The sequence below is a fragment of the Ovis aries genome, chromosome 7, assembly GCF_016772045.2.
Source record: "Ovis aries strain OAR_USU_Benz2616 breed Rambouillet chromosome 7, ARS-UI_Ramb_v3.0, whole genome shotgun sequence".
NCBI classification, from domain to species: Eukaryota; Metazoa; Chordata; class Mammalia; order Artiodactyla; family Bovidae; genus Ovis; species Ovis aries.
The window spans coordinates 65,698,080-65,717,379 of record NC_056060.1 but is presented as its reverse complement, the minus strand read 5'-3'; the positions used below and the strand labels follow the sequence as shown (position 1 = coordinate 65,717,379).

General features: G+C 37.3%; 1 protein-coding gene across 4 annotated transcripts in view; it reads left to right on the top strand.

The window, feature by feature from the left end:
- Nucleotides 1-17,584, top strand: part of DLGAP5 (DLG associated protein 5) — a 42,267-nt gene extending 24,683 nt beyond the window's left edge. For 2 of the 4 annotated variants that reach the window (XM_060418086.1, XM_012181687.5), the window contains exons 13-19: nt 4,466-4,558; nt 7,991-8,207; nt 10,771-10,954; nt 12,436-12,496; nt 13,507-13,750; nt 14,600-14,649; nt 16,960-17,584. In XM_060418086.1, coding sequence (XP_060274069.1) covers nt 4,466-4,558; nt 7,991-8,207; nt 10,771-10,954; nt 12,436-12,496; nt 13,507-13,750; nt 14,600-14,649; nt 16,960-16,965 — 855 coding nt within the window. In that variant the 3' untranslated portion in view covers nt 16,966-17,584. Of the gene's footprint in view, nt 1-4,465; nt 4,559-7,990; nt 8,208-10,770; nt 10,955-12,435; nt 12,497-13,506; nt 13,751-14,599; nt 14,650-16,955 lie in introns of all 4 variants that reach the window. The other 2 variants (XM_042252550.2, XM_004010665.6) reach the window with 1 other exon arrangement.
- The last annotated feature ends 1,716 nt before the right edge of the window (nt 17,585-19,300 follow it).

Below are 19,300 nucleotides of genomic sequence, written 5' to 3'. Positions count from 1 at the left end.
AAAAAGCCATTTCAAGAACCTACAAGAAAGAAAGTGAAAGTGAAGTCGCTCAGTCGTGTCCGACTCTTTGTGACCCCATGGACTGTAGCCTACCAGGCTCCTCTGTCCATGGGATTCTCCAGGCAATAGTACTGGAGTGGGTTGCCATTTCTTTCTTCAGGGGATCTTCCCGACCCAGGGATTGAACCCGGGTCTCCCGCATTGTAGACAGATGCTTTACCCTCTGAGCCACCAGGGAAGTCAAGAACCTATAGCCAACAACTATTAGACATTTCAAGAAAGCCTCAAACCTGAAAGAAGGAAGCCAAGAAAAACATAAGAAAGGTGTTTGGATGGAGGAAGTGGACCAATCTAGGAGGTATAGTCTCCAAATAATAGGGATTCCAGAAAAATAGTACAGAAAAAATGGGAAATCAATGAAGTGGTTTAAAAATTTCCCCAGAACTGGAGGACATGAATTCCAGATTGAAGGTGCCTATTGAGTGCCCAGCACTGTGAATCAGAATAGACCCACACCAGCACACTTCATTAAGTGTAACTGTATAACTCTTATGATGAAGAGAAAACTCTAGAAGCTTCCAGAGAGAAAACAAGTTTCATATAAAGGGTCAAAGATCAGAATAGCCTTGAATTTCTCAACTGCAACATTTAAAACTGGGAAAACAATGCCCTCAAAATTCTAAGGGAAATAATTTTCCAACCTGGAGTTCTGTAGCCAACCAATCAAGTGGATGGGCATTCTCCAAGCACAACAGTCTCAGATACTACCTCTGAAGCACTCTTTCAGGAAGCTAAATGAGAAAGTATCTCACAAAAATGAGGGAATGAACCAAGAATGGGGGAGAAGATGAGTTTGATCCCCAGAAAGAGACCAAGAGAATTGAGGCCCGGGGGAGCCAAGAATGTTCGAAGCAGAGCAGGGTGCCTCGGGCTCCTCCAGACCTAATTCTGGAAAGTGAAACTGAGTAAAATACCTGATTTGTTTTAAAAATTGCATTAAGAGGAGATTTATACTTACTGTGCAGAGTTTAGAATGAGTCAGTGATAGATATCATACATGAACAACTAAGCAAGTAAAAAGCAAAACAAGAGGACTTCCCTGGTGGTCCAGTGGCTGGGACTCTGCGCTCCCAAGGCAGGGGGCCCAGGTTCTGTGCCCGGCTGGGGAGCTGCATCCCTCGTGCCACAGCTAAAGATCTACTTGCTGCAGCGAAGATCCTGTGTGCTGCAACTGAGATGCAGTGCGGCCAAATAAATAAATAAAATATTAAAACACAAGTCTAGAGAAAAAAATGAGTAAAGGAACATAATTGTCTTAATAACTGTATGACTCAGATGTGAATAGTGTTTTGTTCTTTTTTTTTTTAATGTGGGCCATTTTTAAAGTCTTTTTTTGAATTTATTACAGTATTGCTTCTGTTTTATGTTTTGGTTTTTTGGCTGCGAGTTATGTGGGATCTAAGCTCCCAGACCAGGGATCAAACCCGCACCCCCTGCATTGGAAGGCGAAGTCCTAACCTTTGGACTGCCAGGGGAGTCCTGTGAATAGTGTTTATGTAATCATACTGTAAGCATTACTTTGTGACCAGTTTTTATATATCTGACAATTTTCACATTGATGAGTTGGTTCGCTGCTGCTGCTGCTGCTGCTAAATCGCTTCAGTCATGTCCGACTCTGCGACCCCACAGACGGCAGCCCACCAGGCTCCCCTGTCCCTGGGATTCTCCAGGCAAGAACACTGGAGTGGGTTGCCATTTCCTTCTCCAATGCATGAAATGGAAAAGTGAAAGTGAAGTTGCTCAGTCGTGTCCGACTCTTAGTGACCCCATGGACTGCAGCTAGTATACTTCAATGGTGATCAATTAATTTTGTGTTTCCTAGTATTGTTATTAATTTATAGATTTAAAGATATTGGATGTGTTTTCATTGTTTATAGTTACCGTCTGTATTGATGCTCATTTCTCAGCTTTGGTCATTGGGAGCCTCTTCAACAAATTGGCTTGTAGTATGTATACATAACAAATTCAATACAAAACAAATTGTATTGAAGTATGATCTACATATCATAAAATTAGCCCATTTCAAGTGTTCTGTTCAATGATTTTCAATAAATTTACAGAGTTGTACAACCATCACCATGATCCAAATTTAGAACATTTTTGTTATTTAAACATTTTTTATTTGGCCTCACCACTCAGCATGAGGGATCTTAGACCCCTGTACAGGGACTGAACCCAGACCCCAGCAGTGAAAGCACTGGGTCCTAACCAGTGGACCACCAGGGAATTCCCGAGAAAACTTTTATCACCACAAAAAGGTCCTCTTTGCCTATCTGCAAATCAGTCCGCACTCCCACTCCTAGTCCCCAAGCAACCACTGATCTTGCTGTCTTTGTAGATTTGCCTTTTGTGAACATTTCATATTAAGTAGACTAATACAGTATGTGGTCTTTTGTATGTGACTTTTTTCACTTAGCATGATGTTTTTGAGGTTCATCCATGTTGTAGATTGTATCTGAACTTTAACCAACTGATGTATGTTTAGATTGTTTCCACTCTTTGGTGATTATGAAGTCATCTATGAATATATCTATATCGTGTGGGTTTATGTTTTTATTTCTCTCGGGTAGGTATGTGGAATATTGCTGGATCATACAGTAAATTTATGTTTAACTTTTAAAGAAACTGCCAAACTATTTCCCTAAGTGATTACAGCATTTTTCTTACCAACAATTGGTGTGTTCCTTTTTTACCGTATTCATACTTGTTATTGTCTATCGTTTTTAGAATAACCATCCTAGTGGGTGAGAAGTATCTCGTTATATAATAGTTTTGGTTTGTGTTTCCCTAATGATAATGATGTTAAGCATCTTTTCATGTGCTTATTAGCTGTTCATATTTTTTGGGGTAAAATATCTAGTGAAATATTTTGCCCATTTTTACATTGGTTTGTCTTTATTATGGAGTGGTAAGTGTTTTCAATGTATCATGGACACAAGTCCTTTATCAGAAGTATTATTTGCAAATATTTTCTCCCAATTTGTGGCTTGTCTTGTAATTTTCTAAATAATTTCTTTTGAAGTGTAGATATTTTAAATTTTGATGAAGTTCAATTTATCAATTTTTTTTCTTTTTGTGATCATATCTAAGAACTCTTTTTGCTTAACCACAAATCACAAAGATTTTCTGTTAGGTTTTTTCTAAAAGTGCTATAGTTTTAGCTCTTACAGCTAGGTCTGTGAGCCATTTGGAATTTTTGGTGTGTGTATAGTGTAGGCAAAAGTCTAAATTCATCTGTTTTCTTGAGGATATAAAATTTTCCCAGTACTGTTTCTTGAAAAGACTGTCTTCTCCTTATTGAACTGCAGTGGCACCTTGTTGAAAATCAGTAATCATAAAGGTAATCCTGAGTCATTTTGACATTAAATTTTTTTTTGAGAGAGAGAGGTTGAGAATATTTATAAATATAAATACATAGTAAGGGCACTTGAAGCAAATTTACCAAACTGTTGACAGTGGGTACCTCTTTGGAAGAGATTGGAAATATCAAAAGGATGGGGATATTACTTTGAATTTTTTAAAGTGAGATTGTGAGAAGGCAAACCACAGACTAGAAGAAAAATGTTTGCAAATGATATATCTGATATTTGATACAGACATATCTGCATCAAAATATACAAAGAATCCTTAAAACCACCTTTAAAGTGGTTTTAAAGTGGAGAAAAGACCTGAGCAGACACCTTGCCAAAGAAGATATACAGATGGCAAGTAAGCATTTGAAGAGATAAAGCTCAACATCATAGATCACTAAGGAATTGCCAATTAAAACTACAATGAGATACCACTGCATGCCTATTAGAATGGCAAAAATCCAAACCACTGACTTCACCAAATGCTGGTGAGCATGGCAGGCATCAGGAACTCTAATTCATTGCTGGTGGGAATGCAAAATGGTACAGCCACTTTGGAAGACAGTTTGTCAGTTTCTCACAGAGCTAGATGTGCTCTTATCGTATAATCCTAAACGTGCACACAAAAACATGTACACAGATGTTTATAACGTCTTCATTCATAATTGCCAAAACTTGGAAGCAGCCAAGATGTCCTTCAGTAAGAGAATGGATAAATAAACTGTAAAAAAGAGAGAGAATGGTTGTGTTCAGATTGTGTAACTTAGGAAACAAAAACATTTAGGATATCTCTCTTAGCATTTTAGTGATCAAAAATAATTTAGGAGAGTTATTCATATATGACATCCATTATGTAGATTTTGGAGGTTTAGAAGACAAAATATAACAATAAACAATTTTACCATAAGAGTTTTTTACTTGAATACTGAATTGAGAATGATTTAGTCTAATTTATGTTGCCATTCTCAATTTTTTTAAGCTTCAGTTTATTAGTTTGTCATTTTAATGTGGTTTTTTAAATTGATCTGATAAACTTGTGCTTTATTTATTAACAGATAGAAGACGTAAATCAAAAATTCAGCAATCTGACCAAACTTGAGGAATCTGGATGGCAAAACAATAACAATACAAGCAAAAAAGTTTTTCGGGTAAGTCTGTGGATTTCTAATATAGACTCCTCTACTCTAAAGAATTTTTATCTTCCAGCTTCAAAAACATTTAGCTTCAGATTTTTTTATCATTTTATAAAATAAGTTTCATATCCTGATTGTCTTTAAAGAAAGAATAAGGAAATGAACAACACGAAATTCAGGATGATTATTTCTGGAGGGAGGAATGATGGGGGCTGTGATGGCATTCGGGCACCCCAGGAGCTTCTGCGGTACTTAGTGCTACTAAGCGCATATGTGTGTGTTTGTTTTATTCTTCAAATTGTGTTTATACATAGTAGAAGTAAATAATTTATATAACACTTAGTATGTGCCAGGTGTTGTTCCAAGTACTTAACATGTTTTAACTCACTTAATCCTCAACAATCCTATTGAGGTGGTACTGTTATCTGGGATGTGAGGCCCAGAATAGATTGTTACATGCCCAAGGTGGAGCTAGGTTTCAGGCCAGACTTGCACATTCCAGAATCCCTGCTTTTATCCAGTACAGTGGATTGTGTGTCTCTTTTGAGTGATACATTTCAAAATGAAAGAATTTTAAATAGAAAAGAGGAACAATGCCTCTTTAGAATATCTGTCTTCTTCCCTACACTTTATTTCGTAAAATTTCCTTTTACTTTTCTCTGTGAAATTCACTTTATCATGATAGATTCCAGTGTTACATATTTGTAGATTTTTTTCCCCCTAATAATGTTTATTTATTTATTTGGCTGTATGGGGTCTTCATGGCTTTGTGAACTTGTCTCTAGTTGTGGCGAGTGGGGCACTACTCCAGTTGCAGGCTGCTGGCTATCATGATAGATTCCAATGTTATATATTTGTAGATTTTTTTCCCCTAATAATGTTTGTTTGTTTATTTGGCTGTATGGGGTCTTCATGGCTTTGTGAACTTTTCTCTAGTTGTGGCAAGTGGGGCAGTACTCCAGTTGCAGGCTGCTGGTTTCTCTTGTTGCGGAGCACAGGCTCTAGGGCATGTGGGTGGGCTTCCGTAGTTGTGGCACATGGTCTCAACAGAGGTGGCTTCCAGGCTCTAGAGCACAGGCTCAGTAGTTGCGGCGCACAAGCGCAGTTGCTCCATGGCACGTGGGATCTTCCCGGATCAGAGGTCAAACCTGTGTCTCCTCCATTGGCAGGCGGACTCTTCACCACTAAGCCCCAGGGAGGCCTTCTAGTAATGTTTTAAACTCACTGGTTCAGATGAGCACTTTTCAAACATCCAGTTTTCCTTTTAGATTTTAGAAAAATGCCTGTGGTTATAAAATTAGGCTTCCAGATTGGTACTTTATTATGCTGTGTAGTCCAGATAAAAAACTGTTTTGACTCCTTAGGAATTTAAGATGTTAGAGTATTAAAGAAAGATTTAATAAAATTATTTTGCTAATTGTTATGACAAGGACTCTAAGGACACTGACAAAATTAAACAAATGAGTTTTAAATATACTAAACAGTGAAGGATACTTGAACATTTTGAAGCTACTGTAGATATTTCTTATTGAGTACTTAGTCCTGGAAACATCAATATCATCAGTGATGCAAATAATGGCTGTAGCAATATGGCAGAGCCTTGTAATTCTGCGTTTCATCACCAGGTGTCCCTCTCCTCCTACTTTATTTATAAGCTATTGTTAAGCTATGGAACAAATAAGATTTATCTTTTACCTATATTTTGACACCGTTCCCTTCTGATTCCTATTTATTGACTTCTCATTCCATCACTTAGCCTTGTTTTCTACCTTTCCCTCCTTTTTCCATCTGTTTTGAGATATATTTAAGTGTCTTATCTTTGTTTACATTAGAAAAAACAAAAACAACTAAACCTATGAGGTCCACATCTCCCTCTAGTTATCTGTACCTTCCTTTTCTCATTCCCATTTCTTTCTTCCCAGTCACAAAGTTCTCTATACTCTGTCTTTACTATTTTGATTCCCATTTACCTCTCCAACTCACCGCCATTCAGCTTCACCCTCTCCAGGCCTCTAGAACAGTTATAACCAAGGTTATTGACCCACTAGTTCTGCAGTTAATAGACAGTTAATTATAAAATCTAGTCCCTCTGCATGATTAAATACAGTCTGCTTCCTCTTTCTTGAAATTATATTCTACTGATCTTCCTCCTACCTCTATATCCATTCTTCGGTCATGTTTGCAAGTTTCTGTTTCCACTTGTCCCTTAAGTGGGTATTTGTGATATAAGTTTCTACTTCAGCTCTCTTCCCTCCTTCCACTTTCTTCATGTGCAGTTGTACCCACGCTGCAATGATTCCCAAATCTATATTTCAAACCACACTTACTGCTGACACAGTAATACTTTAAGTATCAAGATATGTATGAGCTATTTATCCCAAACTGAAATCATCTGCACACACATTGATGTTTCCCTGTTCCAGAGAATGGTGGTACCATCCCTCCAGGGGCCCAAGATGGAAACCTGGTTATCTTCTGTGATCCGTTCTGTTTTTCACCATTTTACCCTTGCATGTCTAAAAGATTGCTAAGTCCTCTCAATTCTTCCTCTTAAACATCTCTTGAATCTGTTTACTTTTTTCCATTTTTCCCCCTCCTTAACCTCAACTACGGGCATCTTTTCCCAGTGTCACTGCAGAAGTCTCCTTCCTAACTGGCTTGTCACCCTCCAGCCCGTTCTCCAGGCTGGACAGAGTGAGTGACCTTTCTAAAAGGCAAATTCGGTAATGCTAACCTCCTGCTTAAAAATCATAGGTAATCTCTATTCTTTTGTCCTCTGTGTAAATGGCCACATGTGAAGGATTCTGATTAGCTGTGCTCACCTCATGCCAACTCCTCTGTGCTTTTTCACTTCTGGTTTTGCAAACGTGCTGTTCTCTCTGCCTAGCCCTTTCCTTACCCCATCTTGTAGCCCACCTATCTCTGATTTCAGCTTAGGTGTGACTTCCTGGAAGCTTTTCTTGGTGCCTCTGAAGGTTGATTAATTCATAAATTCAGCCCTCTGAATTTAGTTTGAACATGACATTTATTCTTCTCAGTGTCTTTATCTAGCTCTTCCACCATGAGGCTGAGACCTCCTTGAGAGCAGGAACTTGGTCCTTTAACTTTTGGCCCCAGCATTTTAGCACATACTAGGAGCTTGATAAGTATATATTGAACATGCTAAATATTTTACAAATGCTTTATTTGTTTTTTCTTATAAAATGATAATGTGTGAAAGTATTAATCGCTCAGCCATGTCCAACTTTTTGTGACCCCATGGACTGTAGCCCGCCAGGCTCCTCTGTTCATTGAATTCTCCAAGCAAGAATACTGGAGTGGGTAGCCATTCCTTTCTCCAGAAGATATTCCCAACCCAGGGGTCGAACCTGGATCCTTCTGCATTGCGGGCAGATTCTTTAGATGATAATGAGTAGCTTTAATAAATGTTATAATTTCTCTTCACAGAAAAAAGTTGTCTCGGGTATAACAAGTAAACCCAAACAGGATGACGGAAGAATTGCTGCTAGAAATCGCCTCGCTGCCATAAAAAATGCAATGAGAGAGAGAATTAAGCAGGAGGAACAGGCTGAGGCAGCAGCCTCTGTAATGCCAAAGGAAGTGGATAAAATAGTGTTTGATGCTGGATTTTTCAGAATTGAAAGTCCCATTAAATCATTCTCAGGTTAGTTTTTTCTGCTGAGACTACTTAAGGGAAATACTTTGGTTGGATGGACGCTTGCGTAAGAGTTGGAAAACAGTTTTCATGTGAAGATTTATGTGTTTTCACTGTGATTTCTGAGAAATAGCTTATGGAAGATAAGTTTGGTTTCATTTTCATTTGGAGTGAAAATTTTCCTCCAGTGTTTTTGAAATGTAATGAAAGTACCTATTCCCTGATTTTAAAATACTGCCATGTAACCATCTCTTAATACTTTGGGAAGTCATTCTTTCTTATGATTTTCTAACTCTGGTTGTGTTTTTCACAGGCAATCTTTATTAGATTGAATTTATTTACTTAGATTGAAATTAAATATAAGCCATAAATGAGAGGTCATAGTTGAAGTAATCTGTTCCTTAAATCTTGGTAGACACTTCTGTTAATGCTTTAAGTGCTAGATGTTTATTTCCAAGGAGAAGCAGACCAAGTCTTCTTTAAGTACTAATTAGCAGAAGGGATTTTTCTTTTTCTATTATCTAACTGTGTCCACTAGGAAGATTTCTGACAATAAATTTGAGTTGCTATCTAATGTTTACTTTAAAATGTAAATTTATCACCAAGTATTTTATAACCTCCCAATCAATTTAGGTATCACACCTAGTGTGTGGTTTTGATGTGTTTCCTTTCTTCTAAGCAGCTATGCTCCCTGGATGCCCAGGAATTGCCTCACTGCTAATGACACGGCTCCTTGCTACTTACTTTCCAAGGATCCTAGTAGTTTGCAGGACTGTGGGTTCACTGCTGTATGTTCTTTCATGTCCCATCTTGGCACTTATGACTAGAGAGATCAAGGTTTTTGACCAAAATTTATCTTTTTGAAATTGAGTTTTAATTATAGAACACATAGGTTATATGAGGTTTGTTATAAAATAGAAGTCCCCCAAGAAGCCCCTATTTGTTATGTCCTCAAGATCACCACTTCCAGTGCTTAGAGGAATCTTTGGGTATTATTTATGGCCTTTTCTAAGTAAAGTGTAGATTTTTTTCTTGAATTATTTCTTTGATATACTTTCCTTGGTTCTCTCTGATCTTTCTTCCAGAAGCACATGTCTTTCTCCTGGTAACAGGCTATCATTCTTTCCTGTACTTGTCATTTTCTTCTACTTCCTGAATTTCTTCAACTTTCCTGTTGACGATGTTTTTAATTCCTAAGAGCTCTCTCTCATTCTTTGGATGTTCCGTTTTATAATATTCTGTACTTGTTTCTTAAGTGCGTTGTCTTATCTTTCTGCAGACATTAATGATAACTTTTATGTATTCTTCTCCTGGAGAGTCAATATTTGTTCCAAAATGCTCTTATCTGTTTGGTTTTGGTTTCTATCTCTTGTATCAGAGGCTTCCCTTGGGTATCTAATGGCAGTTCACTGCCTGCTCACAGCGATGAGCAGGGCTCTGCATGGCAGCACATGGGTGGTAGGGTTTTTACTGTGGGATGATTTAGCTGCATTGTTATGCTGTATTTAAGTCTTTTCTCATGGGCTAGTCAGATTCTCATGGGGTCGCTAAGAGTCTGAGGGACTCACTTTCACTTTTCACTTTCATGCATTGGAGAAGGAAATGGCCACCCACTCCAGTGTTCTTGTCTGGAGAATCCCAGGGACGGTGGAGCCTGATGGGCTCCCATTGGGTCGTACAGAGTCAGACATGACTGAAGCGACTTAGCAGCAGCAGCAGTCAGGTTCTCCAGAGATCTTTCCAATCTGCTGCCTGGAGGGTATAATTCTGGCTGCCAGTCTTTCAGGAGCTACATGGAGGGAGGGAAACTGAGTGTATCAACAGTTTTAAAAATACTCATTTCATCCCCCCTTTTACACATAGTACTCCTCTTTGAATTGTATCCCCTAAACCAGAGACCCTCTATTTCAACTTTTTAGGGGAAATAAGCCTCTAGTTTTTTTTTTAATCTTCATGGTGGGAGGGGATTGTTCACAGCTGCCCAGCTGTGCATAATGAGGAAAGGCGTCTGGACTCTTAATTGTTTTTTAAACTGACTTTGAACCAATCTTCCTGTTATTACCTGTGCTCCTAGCGATTCTTGACGCCACCAATTCTTTCTGAGGAGTACTGTGGTATAAACTGGGCTGATTCACATCTTTCCTGGCTGGTGGCTTAGGATTTATTTTCTCAGGTTTACTAGGAAATACACTACTCGCCCATCTATATTGCACTTCCAAAATTTCCTAAGTTTTGTTGTCTCTTTGTTTCGCCTGTCCTTGAAAATTATATTCCAAATTTTAAAAGTCACTGACCTTAAAAAAAGAGGATGCTTTGTCCTTGTAGTGTTCTCCCTTTTAAGATTATCTCTTTACTGTTTATAGTAGTGAAACGTTAAGAGGAAGCCTTTAGTTTGTGTGTTCAGTATCATCTTTAACTGAAAGTCTCAGGCATTTGACTTTAACAAACATTATTTTTTATAGGAGAAAGAAGCTAGTTGTTAGGGGAATAGGAAAAATTGGCACTGTCTAATTATAGTGAAAAATGAATGAAATAGCTTTTTGGTATTGAGATGATTTCTTTCATCTTCTAGGACTTTCTTCTGAATGTGTTTCTCAAAGACTCAAAACACCTCAGTCTGTCAGCAAAACTGTGTCTGAGACCAGGGCTGAGATGGGCCTTCTAAGACAAACTACATCACCAGAGAATCCTGGTCCTCAGGGTGCCAAAAGTGAACATGTTGATAAGACTTTGATTTCAAATATTCCTGGAAACAGGTATTTCTTTAATGTGTTATTACTAAGAGTTTAACAGATGTAGACATTAAATACCATTTCCAGTTGTTAACCTGTTAAGTATGCAACACATATATTTTTAAATTTCACAATGACCATAACATATAGGCAATATTTCTGTTTTATAAAGGAGGAAACTAAGGCTTCAGATTTCAGATTTGGAAATGGTCATATCTAGAAGGATAAAATAAATTCTGCAGAACTAAGAAGAAAAGAAACAATATAGTGTTCTTTGGTGCTCAGCAGTATAGTGTTCTTTTGTATGCAGTTTTGGTGCTTGACACATCTGAGCTCAAAACCAGTCATGTGACATACTGTGAAACTTCAGGTCAAGTTTAATTAACTCAGCTTCAGTTTCATCATGTATAAAATAGTGCTGTTACGTCCCTGCAGGGTCATTAAGAGGTAGGCACTTTTGTACCAGCCTTTATGGAAAGTACCTTGGGAATCTTGACTTGACAGATGGCAGAGCAGACAAGGGGGAGCTAATACGTACTGAACAGTTGTTATGGGCTGGACATGGTTCTGGGTTCCTATCACATATTATCTCATTCAGTCCTCAGAACAACCATGTGAGGTACTGAATCCCCATTTTTCAAAAATGAGAAAATTTGGAAAGTGAGTAAGTTACCCAAATTCACCTTGAGAACACCCTATAATTTGAAATGGGGGAAACAAATTAAAGTTTTTCTTCGTAAGTATTTCATGGAACAAGTTGTAAAATTTCTAGTTTTTAATGTAAGCCACAGTGTATTTAGCATTTGTGGCAGTTAAAATACTTTAGATGCTTTAAAACTCTGTGGATTATAAGATACCAATTTATTGTCATTTCTTATCCTGCAGTTCATTTTCTTGTACTAAGAAGATCCAAAATTGTATTTAAGTGATATTACAAGTGCTATTTAGGATTTCTCTTTACTGTTTTAATTTCTAAAAATAGTCTCAAAAGAGCCTTTTTACAAACAACTTTGTACAATGAAGGCAAAGTGAAGCTGAAAACCAGAAAAATAGAGTATACTTAAAAAAAAAAAAAAACTCCAAGAGATTGAGACAGATGTTTCTAATAAAACGTGAGTTAAGAACTTCAGGATTTGAATGTATTGTGCTGTAGCTAACAAGTAAATGTAGCCAACTCCAGCTATACAATACTTGCATGTTGCTTCTGTCCCCTAGAAGTAAGCTTTAGCTTACCCTTCCCTAGTATGTGGCTCTGGATTTGGCTGAGGTTCAAAAGATTTCCAATAGACTGACCAGCATGGTCAAAGGCTTGCAAGCATTCTGGGGAAAATGCATTTGGTTTCTAAGGCCATCCTATAGTAGCTATCATCAAAAACTAATCTGTTTGGATCAGGCCTGATCTTAGATGAGGGCCCATCTCTGACCCATAAAGGATAGTCTCAAAACAAGTCAAGACAGCAATATGTTTAATTTTCTGAGTACAGTGCTTCTTTTTTCTTTTTCAGGAACAGCATAGGAGAAGATGCTAAGTGTCTTGGATTACAAGATTTAATTGAAATAAACCATGTAAGTCCTGTTCCGATGCATTAGGTAGCCCAGGATGTTATCTATTTGAATCAATATATATAGTAACTCCATAAACAATCCCCAGAATTTCCACTGGAAATCTTAATCAGTTATATGAAATGATAGTTCTTATTCCTTTGGCTTGTTTGAGACCATAGTGCCAATTTGTATTTCAGCTTACATCAAGGTTATTTTTGTAAATAAAGTTTTATTGTACTACAGCCACTGTCATTAATTTATATATTTGGCTGCTTTAAAAAGACAATGATAGAGTGATCAGTGTTTGTGTCAGAGACTGGCTTACAAAGCCTAAAGTATTTATAGTTGACTCTTGAACAACAGAGGGCTTTCCAGGTGGTGTAATGGTAAAGAATCTGGAAAGTTCAGTTCTAGCCCTGGATCAAGAAGATTCTTTGGAATAGGAAATGGCAACCCAACTCCAGTATTCTTGCCTAGAGAATTCTATGGACAGAGAATCCTGGCAGGCTGCAGTCCTTCGGGTCACAAAGAGTTGGACACAGCTGAGCACACACACCCTTGAACGACAGCAAGAGGGGTGTGCCATCCCTCTGCACAGTTGAAAATCCACATAAAACTTACGTTGGCCCACTCCTTATACTTGGTTCTTCCATGTTAGTAGTTTTGCATCTGTGGATTCAACAACTGCAGATCCTATAGTATTTACCACTGAAAAGATTCTAAGTGGACCCTTGCAGTTCAAACATGTATTGTTCAAGAGTCCATCATACACCTGGCCCTTCACATAGAATGTTTGTCAATCTCTGAACCGGGATATTGGTACTTGCTGAGAAACTTTCCTTCAGTTATACTATTGCTGTAATATTATCTGATCTCATTGTTCAAGAAGCAAGATAGTAGGATGGATTTATAGTGTTCTTTAGCTTGTGCTCAGAATGTCATCCCTCTATTATTATTTTAAATAGTGACAAGACTTTTTATGTTTATTTAACTTTTGGATAATTAAATATGAAAACCATTTTTACTTCCAGGGTATAAATAAGATAAACTTTGAGATAGATTGTTTATCTAGTAAAAGAATGAATTTGGCTCTCCATGCTGGCAAAGTAGCAGATGATATTAATACTAACAAAAAGGAAGAAGTTTCAGATGTTGTGGAAGGAATGGAACTAAATTCAGTTACAACACAAGATGTTTTGATGATTAGCCCTGAAAAAAATATACAATCACAAAATAACATCTCATGGGAAGAAGAAACAAAAACTTCTCAGCCAGGTAAGGTCTTTTTAATGTATTTAAATAAGGTTTCATTAAAAAATGAACTTGTCCTAAAGTATAGATTATCGTAGACACTTCTGGATATAGTTTCCAAGAATAAAGGTTGAGAAACTGGACACTTGCTGTAAATATCTAACGAGAATTAGTTCTTGTTGTGGTACCCCACTCTCTACCCCAAACCTTTTGAGACAGACTTGTTAAAAATCAGCAACAGATACTAATCCACGTTGAATGACAAGAGCACTTTTGATTAGACCTAACTATCTGGGGTCCTTTGTTGTTTGTGAAGGCTCAGAATTAGAAAAATTCCCTTAAACTTTTTTTAGTTCTCTTCTTTTCCATCAAAGAACCTCAAACCTTTCTTTAAAAATGTCCTTTTTTTCTGCCCTAATACCTTTTCTTACCTGTTTTGTTGCAATTGTTCTTCAATAGGAAATGGCTCTTGTATTTATGTTATAATGTAATGTGTGATGGTTTCACCTCCTGTTTTTACCTGTTACCCTATGGTGCTGTTCTGGTTGGGGCCTAAGGTAAAATAAACATTATAACATTGGGCAGACACTTAATGCACTTCTGCTATGTTCTTATAGCGTTTTTTGGGTACCTTTAAATTACAAGCATGAGATTTATTTAGAGAAGACTTAGTATACTGAAATTAAGGATGAGAATTTTACGAAGAAATTTAACTACATTTAAAAAGATATAGCATAAGATGGCCCACGTTTTTCTTCGCCTTTGATATTTGGAAGTTTTCATATCTTTTAAGTCTGTCCTTTTCTAACAACCCTTAACTGCGAGAATATTCTTTAAAAAGTTAAAAATTATTCTTTTTTTTTTTTTTTTCAGTATTATGTGATAATAAAAGTCTCAGTACTGGATGCCATCTTCTTGATTCAGTAAGTTTTCAATTTATTTGAAAAGTTCTTTGTATTTTAGATTTGTTTTATAAAATGAGCGTTATTTTTCAGTTTATATGCACAGTTTAAAATGTACATCTTATCACTATTTACTCTGAAGTCCTTTTTTGTTTATTTTTTTCTCAAAATGGGGAAAAAATTTTCATATACTTTATAGTATGCTTTAGTATTAAACTGAAGATTTAATTCTTTATATGGTTTATGTATCAAATTTGTTGTGACAGATTGGTTGAATACTTAGTATGCTTAGTATTTCTCAGTGATGCAAGAAAAGGATAACACAAGATTATACCCTTTTGAAGTATACAGTTGAGAAGAAAATGTCTATCCTATCTTCAGTCATCAATGCTTATTTTCATTGTAATTCTTTTAGATTGCTGTTTTTATGTCCTGTTATTTTATTTGGAAGCCCCCCGACCTTTACTTTTTAGTGACCTCTTGCCTCTAAGTCTAGTCCAAACATTTGCCTGTCTGTGAAGCCTTCCTGTAAAAGCTCTCATCTCTCATCTGTTCCTCTGTAGACAAAGGTGTACAGTACATGCAGTACACACATTTAATCTCTTTTTGAGAGTATAATATGAATAAACTATTGCATTCGTAAAACATACGATGCTTTCAGGAATCTATTTCCCTTATTAACTGTAAGTTCCTCTTTGGGCAGAGCTGTCTGATTCATATTCATGGATGCTGGCACTTAACATTTAGGACATAAATGGAAGCGTGCTCTCTTGCCTGCTGAGTCTCTGCAGCATTGGTTTTCAGCCCCACTCCCAGATATTTTTATTTCAGTGATCTGGTTTTGGACGTTCACCAGGCAATTTATGTAGCCAGGGTCAGCAACTCTGGTTTACAGCCTTACCTGGAAATTTTCCAGGGACAATTGTTAAAATGAGTCAGAGAATGGGCTTTTTTGCTAATCTTCAATCTCAGAATATTAAAAAATCATTAAGGCAAATGTAGAATAAAACAGCAACAGTTTTTGTTAATCTCACGAAGCCTGACGAATGCTTGGCTTTCTTACACCACTAATTCCTTAAGGACCTCTGACTATGTTGACTTTTTATTATCTTTCAAAGCTGCCTTCTCCATATTCAGCCTTCAGGGCTCGCTGCATCTCAGGAGCAGAATGGTTTCTGTGACGTGCACTGTTCATTCTTGGTTTCAGCCTTCTTTACTCAGAGGCTGACACCTAGACGGACAGGGATTTCAGCATGAGGCCAGTTTATAGAAACCTGATTTAATCTCGTTCCCAGTTCTCAACTCTACATGATTGGTTCTGATAATATGTATTATAAATAAGTCTAGAAGTTAATCATAACATTCTGTTTTTTGATATATTATTAGTAATATAATTAAAATTGCTTCACAGTTATACATTTTCTTGTTGATAAATCTTAGTATCTTATAACTTAGTCTCCCTGTGAGTTATTTTCCATTCCCATAAATATTAGGATTTATATTCTAGGATCTTTTTAATAGATATACCTTTAGACCCACACGATTACCAGCATAATTTAAACCTGAAGTAGGGCTTGAGGGAGAACAAAGAGAAGGATCCTGGCAGGATCACACCAGTAAAAGTTCTGCTAATTACAGTGATGTGGACTAGGGTGTGTGGAATCTGCCTAAGTGGCTTCAGTTTTAGTCACCCTGCATACGTTACTGAAGTCTGTCACCTTTTAAGGCATGTATTCCTTTTTAGAAATATTTATTTTTTAAAAATTTATTTTTCACTGGAGGATAATTGCTTTCCAATGTTCTGTTGGTTTCTGCCACACAAAAGCATGAATCAGCCATGAGTATACATAGGTCCTTTCCCTCTTGAATCTCCCCCTCACCTCCCATCCCATCCCACCCCTCTAGGTGGAGCTTCCTGTGTTATGCAGCAACTTCCCACTAGCTAGCTGTTTTATATATGATAATCTATATATTTCAGTACTTCTCAATTTGTCCCACCCTCTCCTTCCTCCACTGTATCCAGAAGTTTGTTCTCTATGTCTGCATCTCTATTCCTGCCTTGCAAATAGGTTCATCAGTACCATTTTTCTAGGTTCCATATATAAGGTATATATTCCTAATATACTTTTCAATTTTAAAAAATCTCTATTTTGAAATTAGATCCATGGAGGGTAGCATAACATTATGTTACTAAGAATTTTATCATTGTGTACAAAAAATGTTGTTTATATTATTAATTAATCCACTACTAATTTGAAAGATTGAACACTCACTTGGTAAAACTCTTGATAATTACTTCAGTGGCTTCTCTTAAATTTCTTCTCTAGCCAGGCCTGAACTGCAGTAATACATTCATTCAGGTGGAGAGAAGACATCAAGAACAGACCAGACACATTTCCTTTGGTGGTAACCTGATTTCCTTTTCACCTCTGAGGCCTCTCAGTGGAGAACAACCAGAAGAATTTTAAATTTAAAAATAAATCCAGACATCTTTCTTCATGTCATCAGTGCTGTGTTCTTAGAATATTGAAAAGTTGAAGAGTGTTTGTGTTCAGTGCTGTTCAAGCTACTTGTAGACTGTTGACCCTCCTTAGGTGGATGCAGAACCTGTGGATACTGAGAGCCTGCTGTTAAGAGATTTAAGCATCCTTGAATTTTGGTATCTGTGTGTGTGTGTGAGGGGACGGGGGTGATCCTGGGACCAATCCAACCACCCCCCTCAGGATTCTGAGGAGTCATTGTGTAATATTTTAATATTCAGTGTTCATCAAAGTGTATTTTAGCTATGATACTATTTCTCAAGGGAAGTGGGGATATGTTATATATTAACCAATGCAGAATAAAAATGTACTGTGCCTTGCCTCTCTTGTTTAAAATGTATAAGCTTAAGTATATCTGCTCAGAGCTTACTAACATTCTTCAGTTTAATTGAAATATAATGTTAAACTTTGACAAATATTTGCATTCTTTTATACTTTATTCTTAGTTTGAACTCTTAAATTTGTTGATATTGAATAGCTTACATATTGCATTTTCAGGGTATGTGGAGTTTCTTTAGCTATCAATCAGTATATTTGGAATACTTTCTCCTTTATAAAACTCTTGACTGTAGGATTGTAGAAGACAGGGGCATCAGTACGACAGAGCACTAAGCTGACTCATAAGTAGCGGAAGCTTCCCATCAGACCTGGGGCCAGTTATTTCTGTTTGCAAATGAGGTGAGTATTGGGGGTATTCACTGAACAAGCAGCACCTTTATGGATAATTCTTTAAGATGAGGGCCTTCCAAACAAGAAAGGAAAAGCACATCCACTTTTGTTAGAGGAAGTTGTGTTGGGCTTGTAGAAAAGACAGTATTATCAAAGTTGGGAGTTTTCTAAGGGTCCAGGGCCATGAACATGTAAAAGAGATGAGTACAGAGCAACCCAAGACTTAGTACATACATAAAGCGATATGTGATGTAACAATAAGATAACATTTGCCCTCAAGGATGAAGTCAGTGTGTGCATACTCGGTTGTGTCTAACTCTTTGCAACCCTGTGGACTGTAGCTTGCCAGGCTCCTCTGTCCATGAGATTTTCCAGGCAAGAATACTGGAGTGGGTTGCCATTGATAAAGTAGATGAGACTAAAACAATGTCAGTCAGTAAACATGATTTTTTTTAGGTTTAATAAGATGTACTGTTGAATCACTTAGAAAACTTTTGGCTGTTAAAGTAACAATGCAATGAACTCCAATTGGCTTAACAATAGGAAGTTCATTATTATAATGTTGTCATGGTGATTTCAGGCACTTCACAGTCAACAGCTCAATGATGCATCAAGGTCCAATATCTGTTCACAGTTCATTCTGGCATCCTTGGTGTCAGCATCTCTAACGCTGGGTGCTTGGGGGTATAAGATGGCTGCTAGTGGTAATCAGAGCTATGTCCTTCCCTTTAGTTTGGTTAGGCCAATTAATGCCACATCTCCATCTGCATCTCATCTGGGATTTACTTAATCAGGATTCCCTGTTTTACCTGGGATTATATCTGGGTAAAACCAGGACTGTTAGGTAGCAGGGAATGAGTCAGGTAGGCAGCCGTCATTATGCCCTACAACTAGATGGAGTGTCCTTGGGCTACTGGATTCTAGAATTATGAGGTATCAAGAAAACCTTTAAAGACAAAATGAAAGAAAACTGGGTAGAACCAGAGCTTTTCCAAAAATGAAAAAAGAAATGAGATGAAGTAAAAATATGAAGGCCTGTCCCCCTCTTGACAGCTCTAAAGGATCATCCCAGCTCAGAATCCCTGTAGGGTAGACTGAGGCGTAGATGCTCCACTTCTCTCTCTGCGCAGTCATGTACTTTCTTGCCTTCACAGCTGTTGAGAGAAAGGGCATATCCTCCCTCATAAACCTCCTGCATTCTGATCTCTGCAGGAGATCATGGTTGAGAAGATGGTACTGTAGAAACAGTAACAGATCAAATAATATTTTGGTTTTCTATAAAATGAAGTGGTCTGAGCATATCCTAGTTTTGAAATTATATTAATCTTTGACCTTCCTGGTAATGAAGAAGGGCAGAAAGGCATGGTTGATAGAGTATTGACAATGGGATTTTCAAATAAAAACCTACTTTTTTCCTTCTACAAATCTGGAGATTTCATAAAACCAAAAGAACCCAGAGGAAG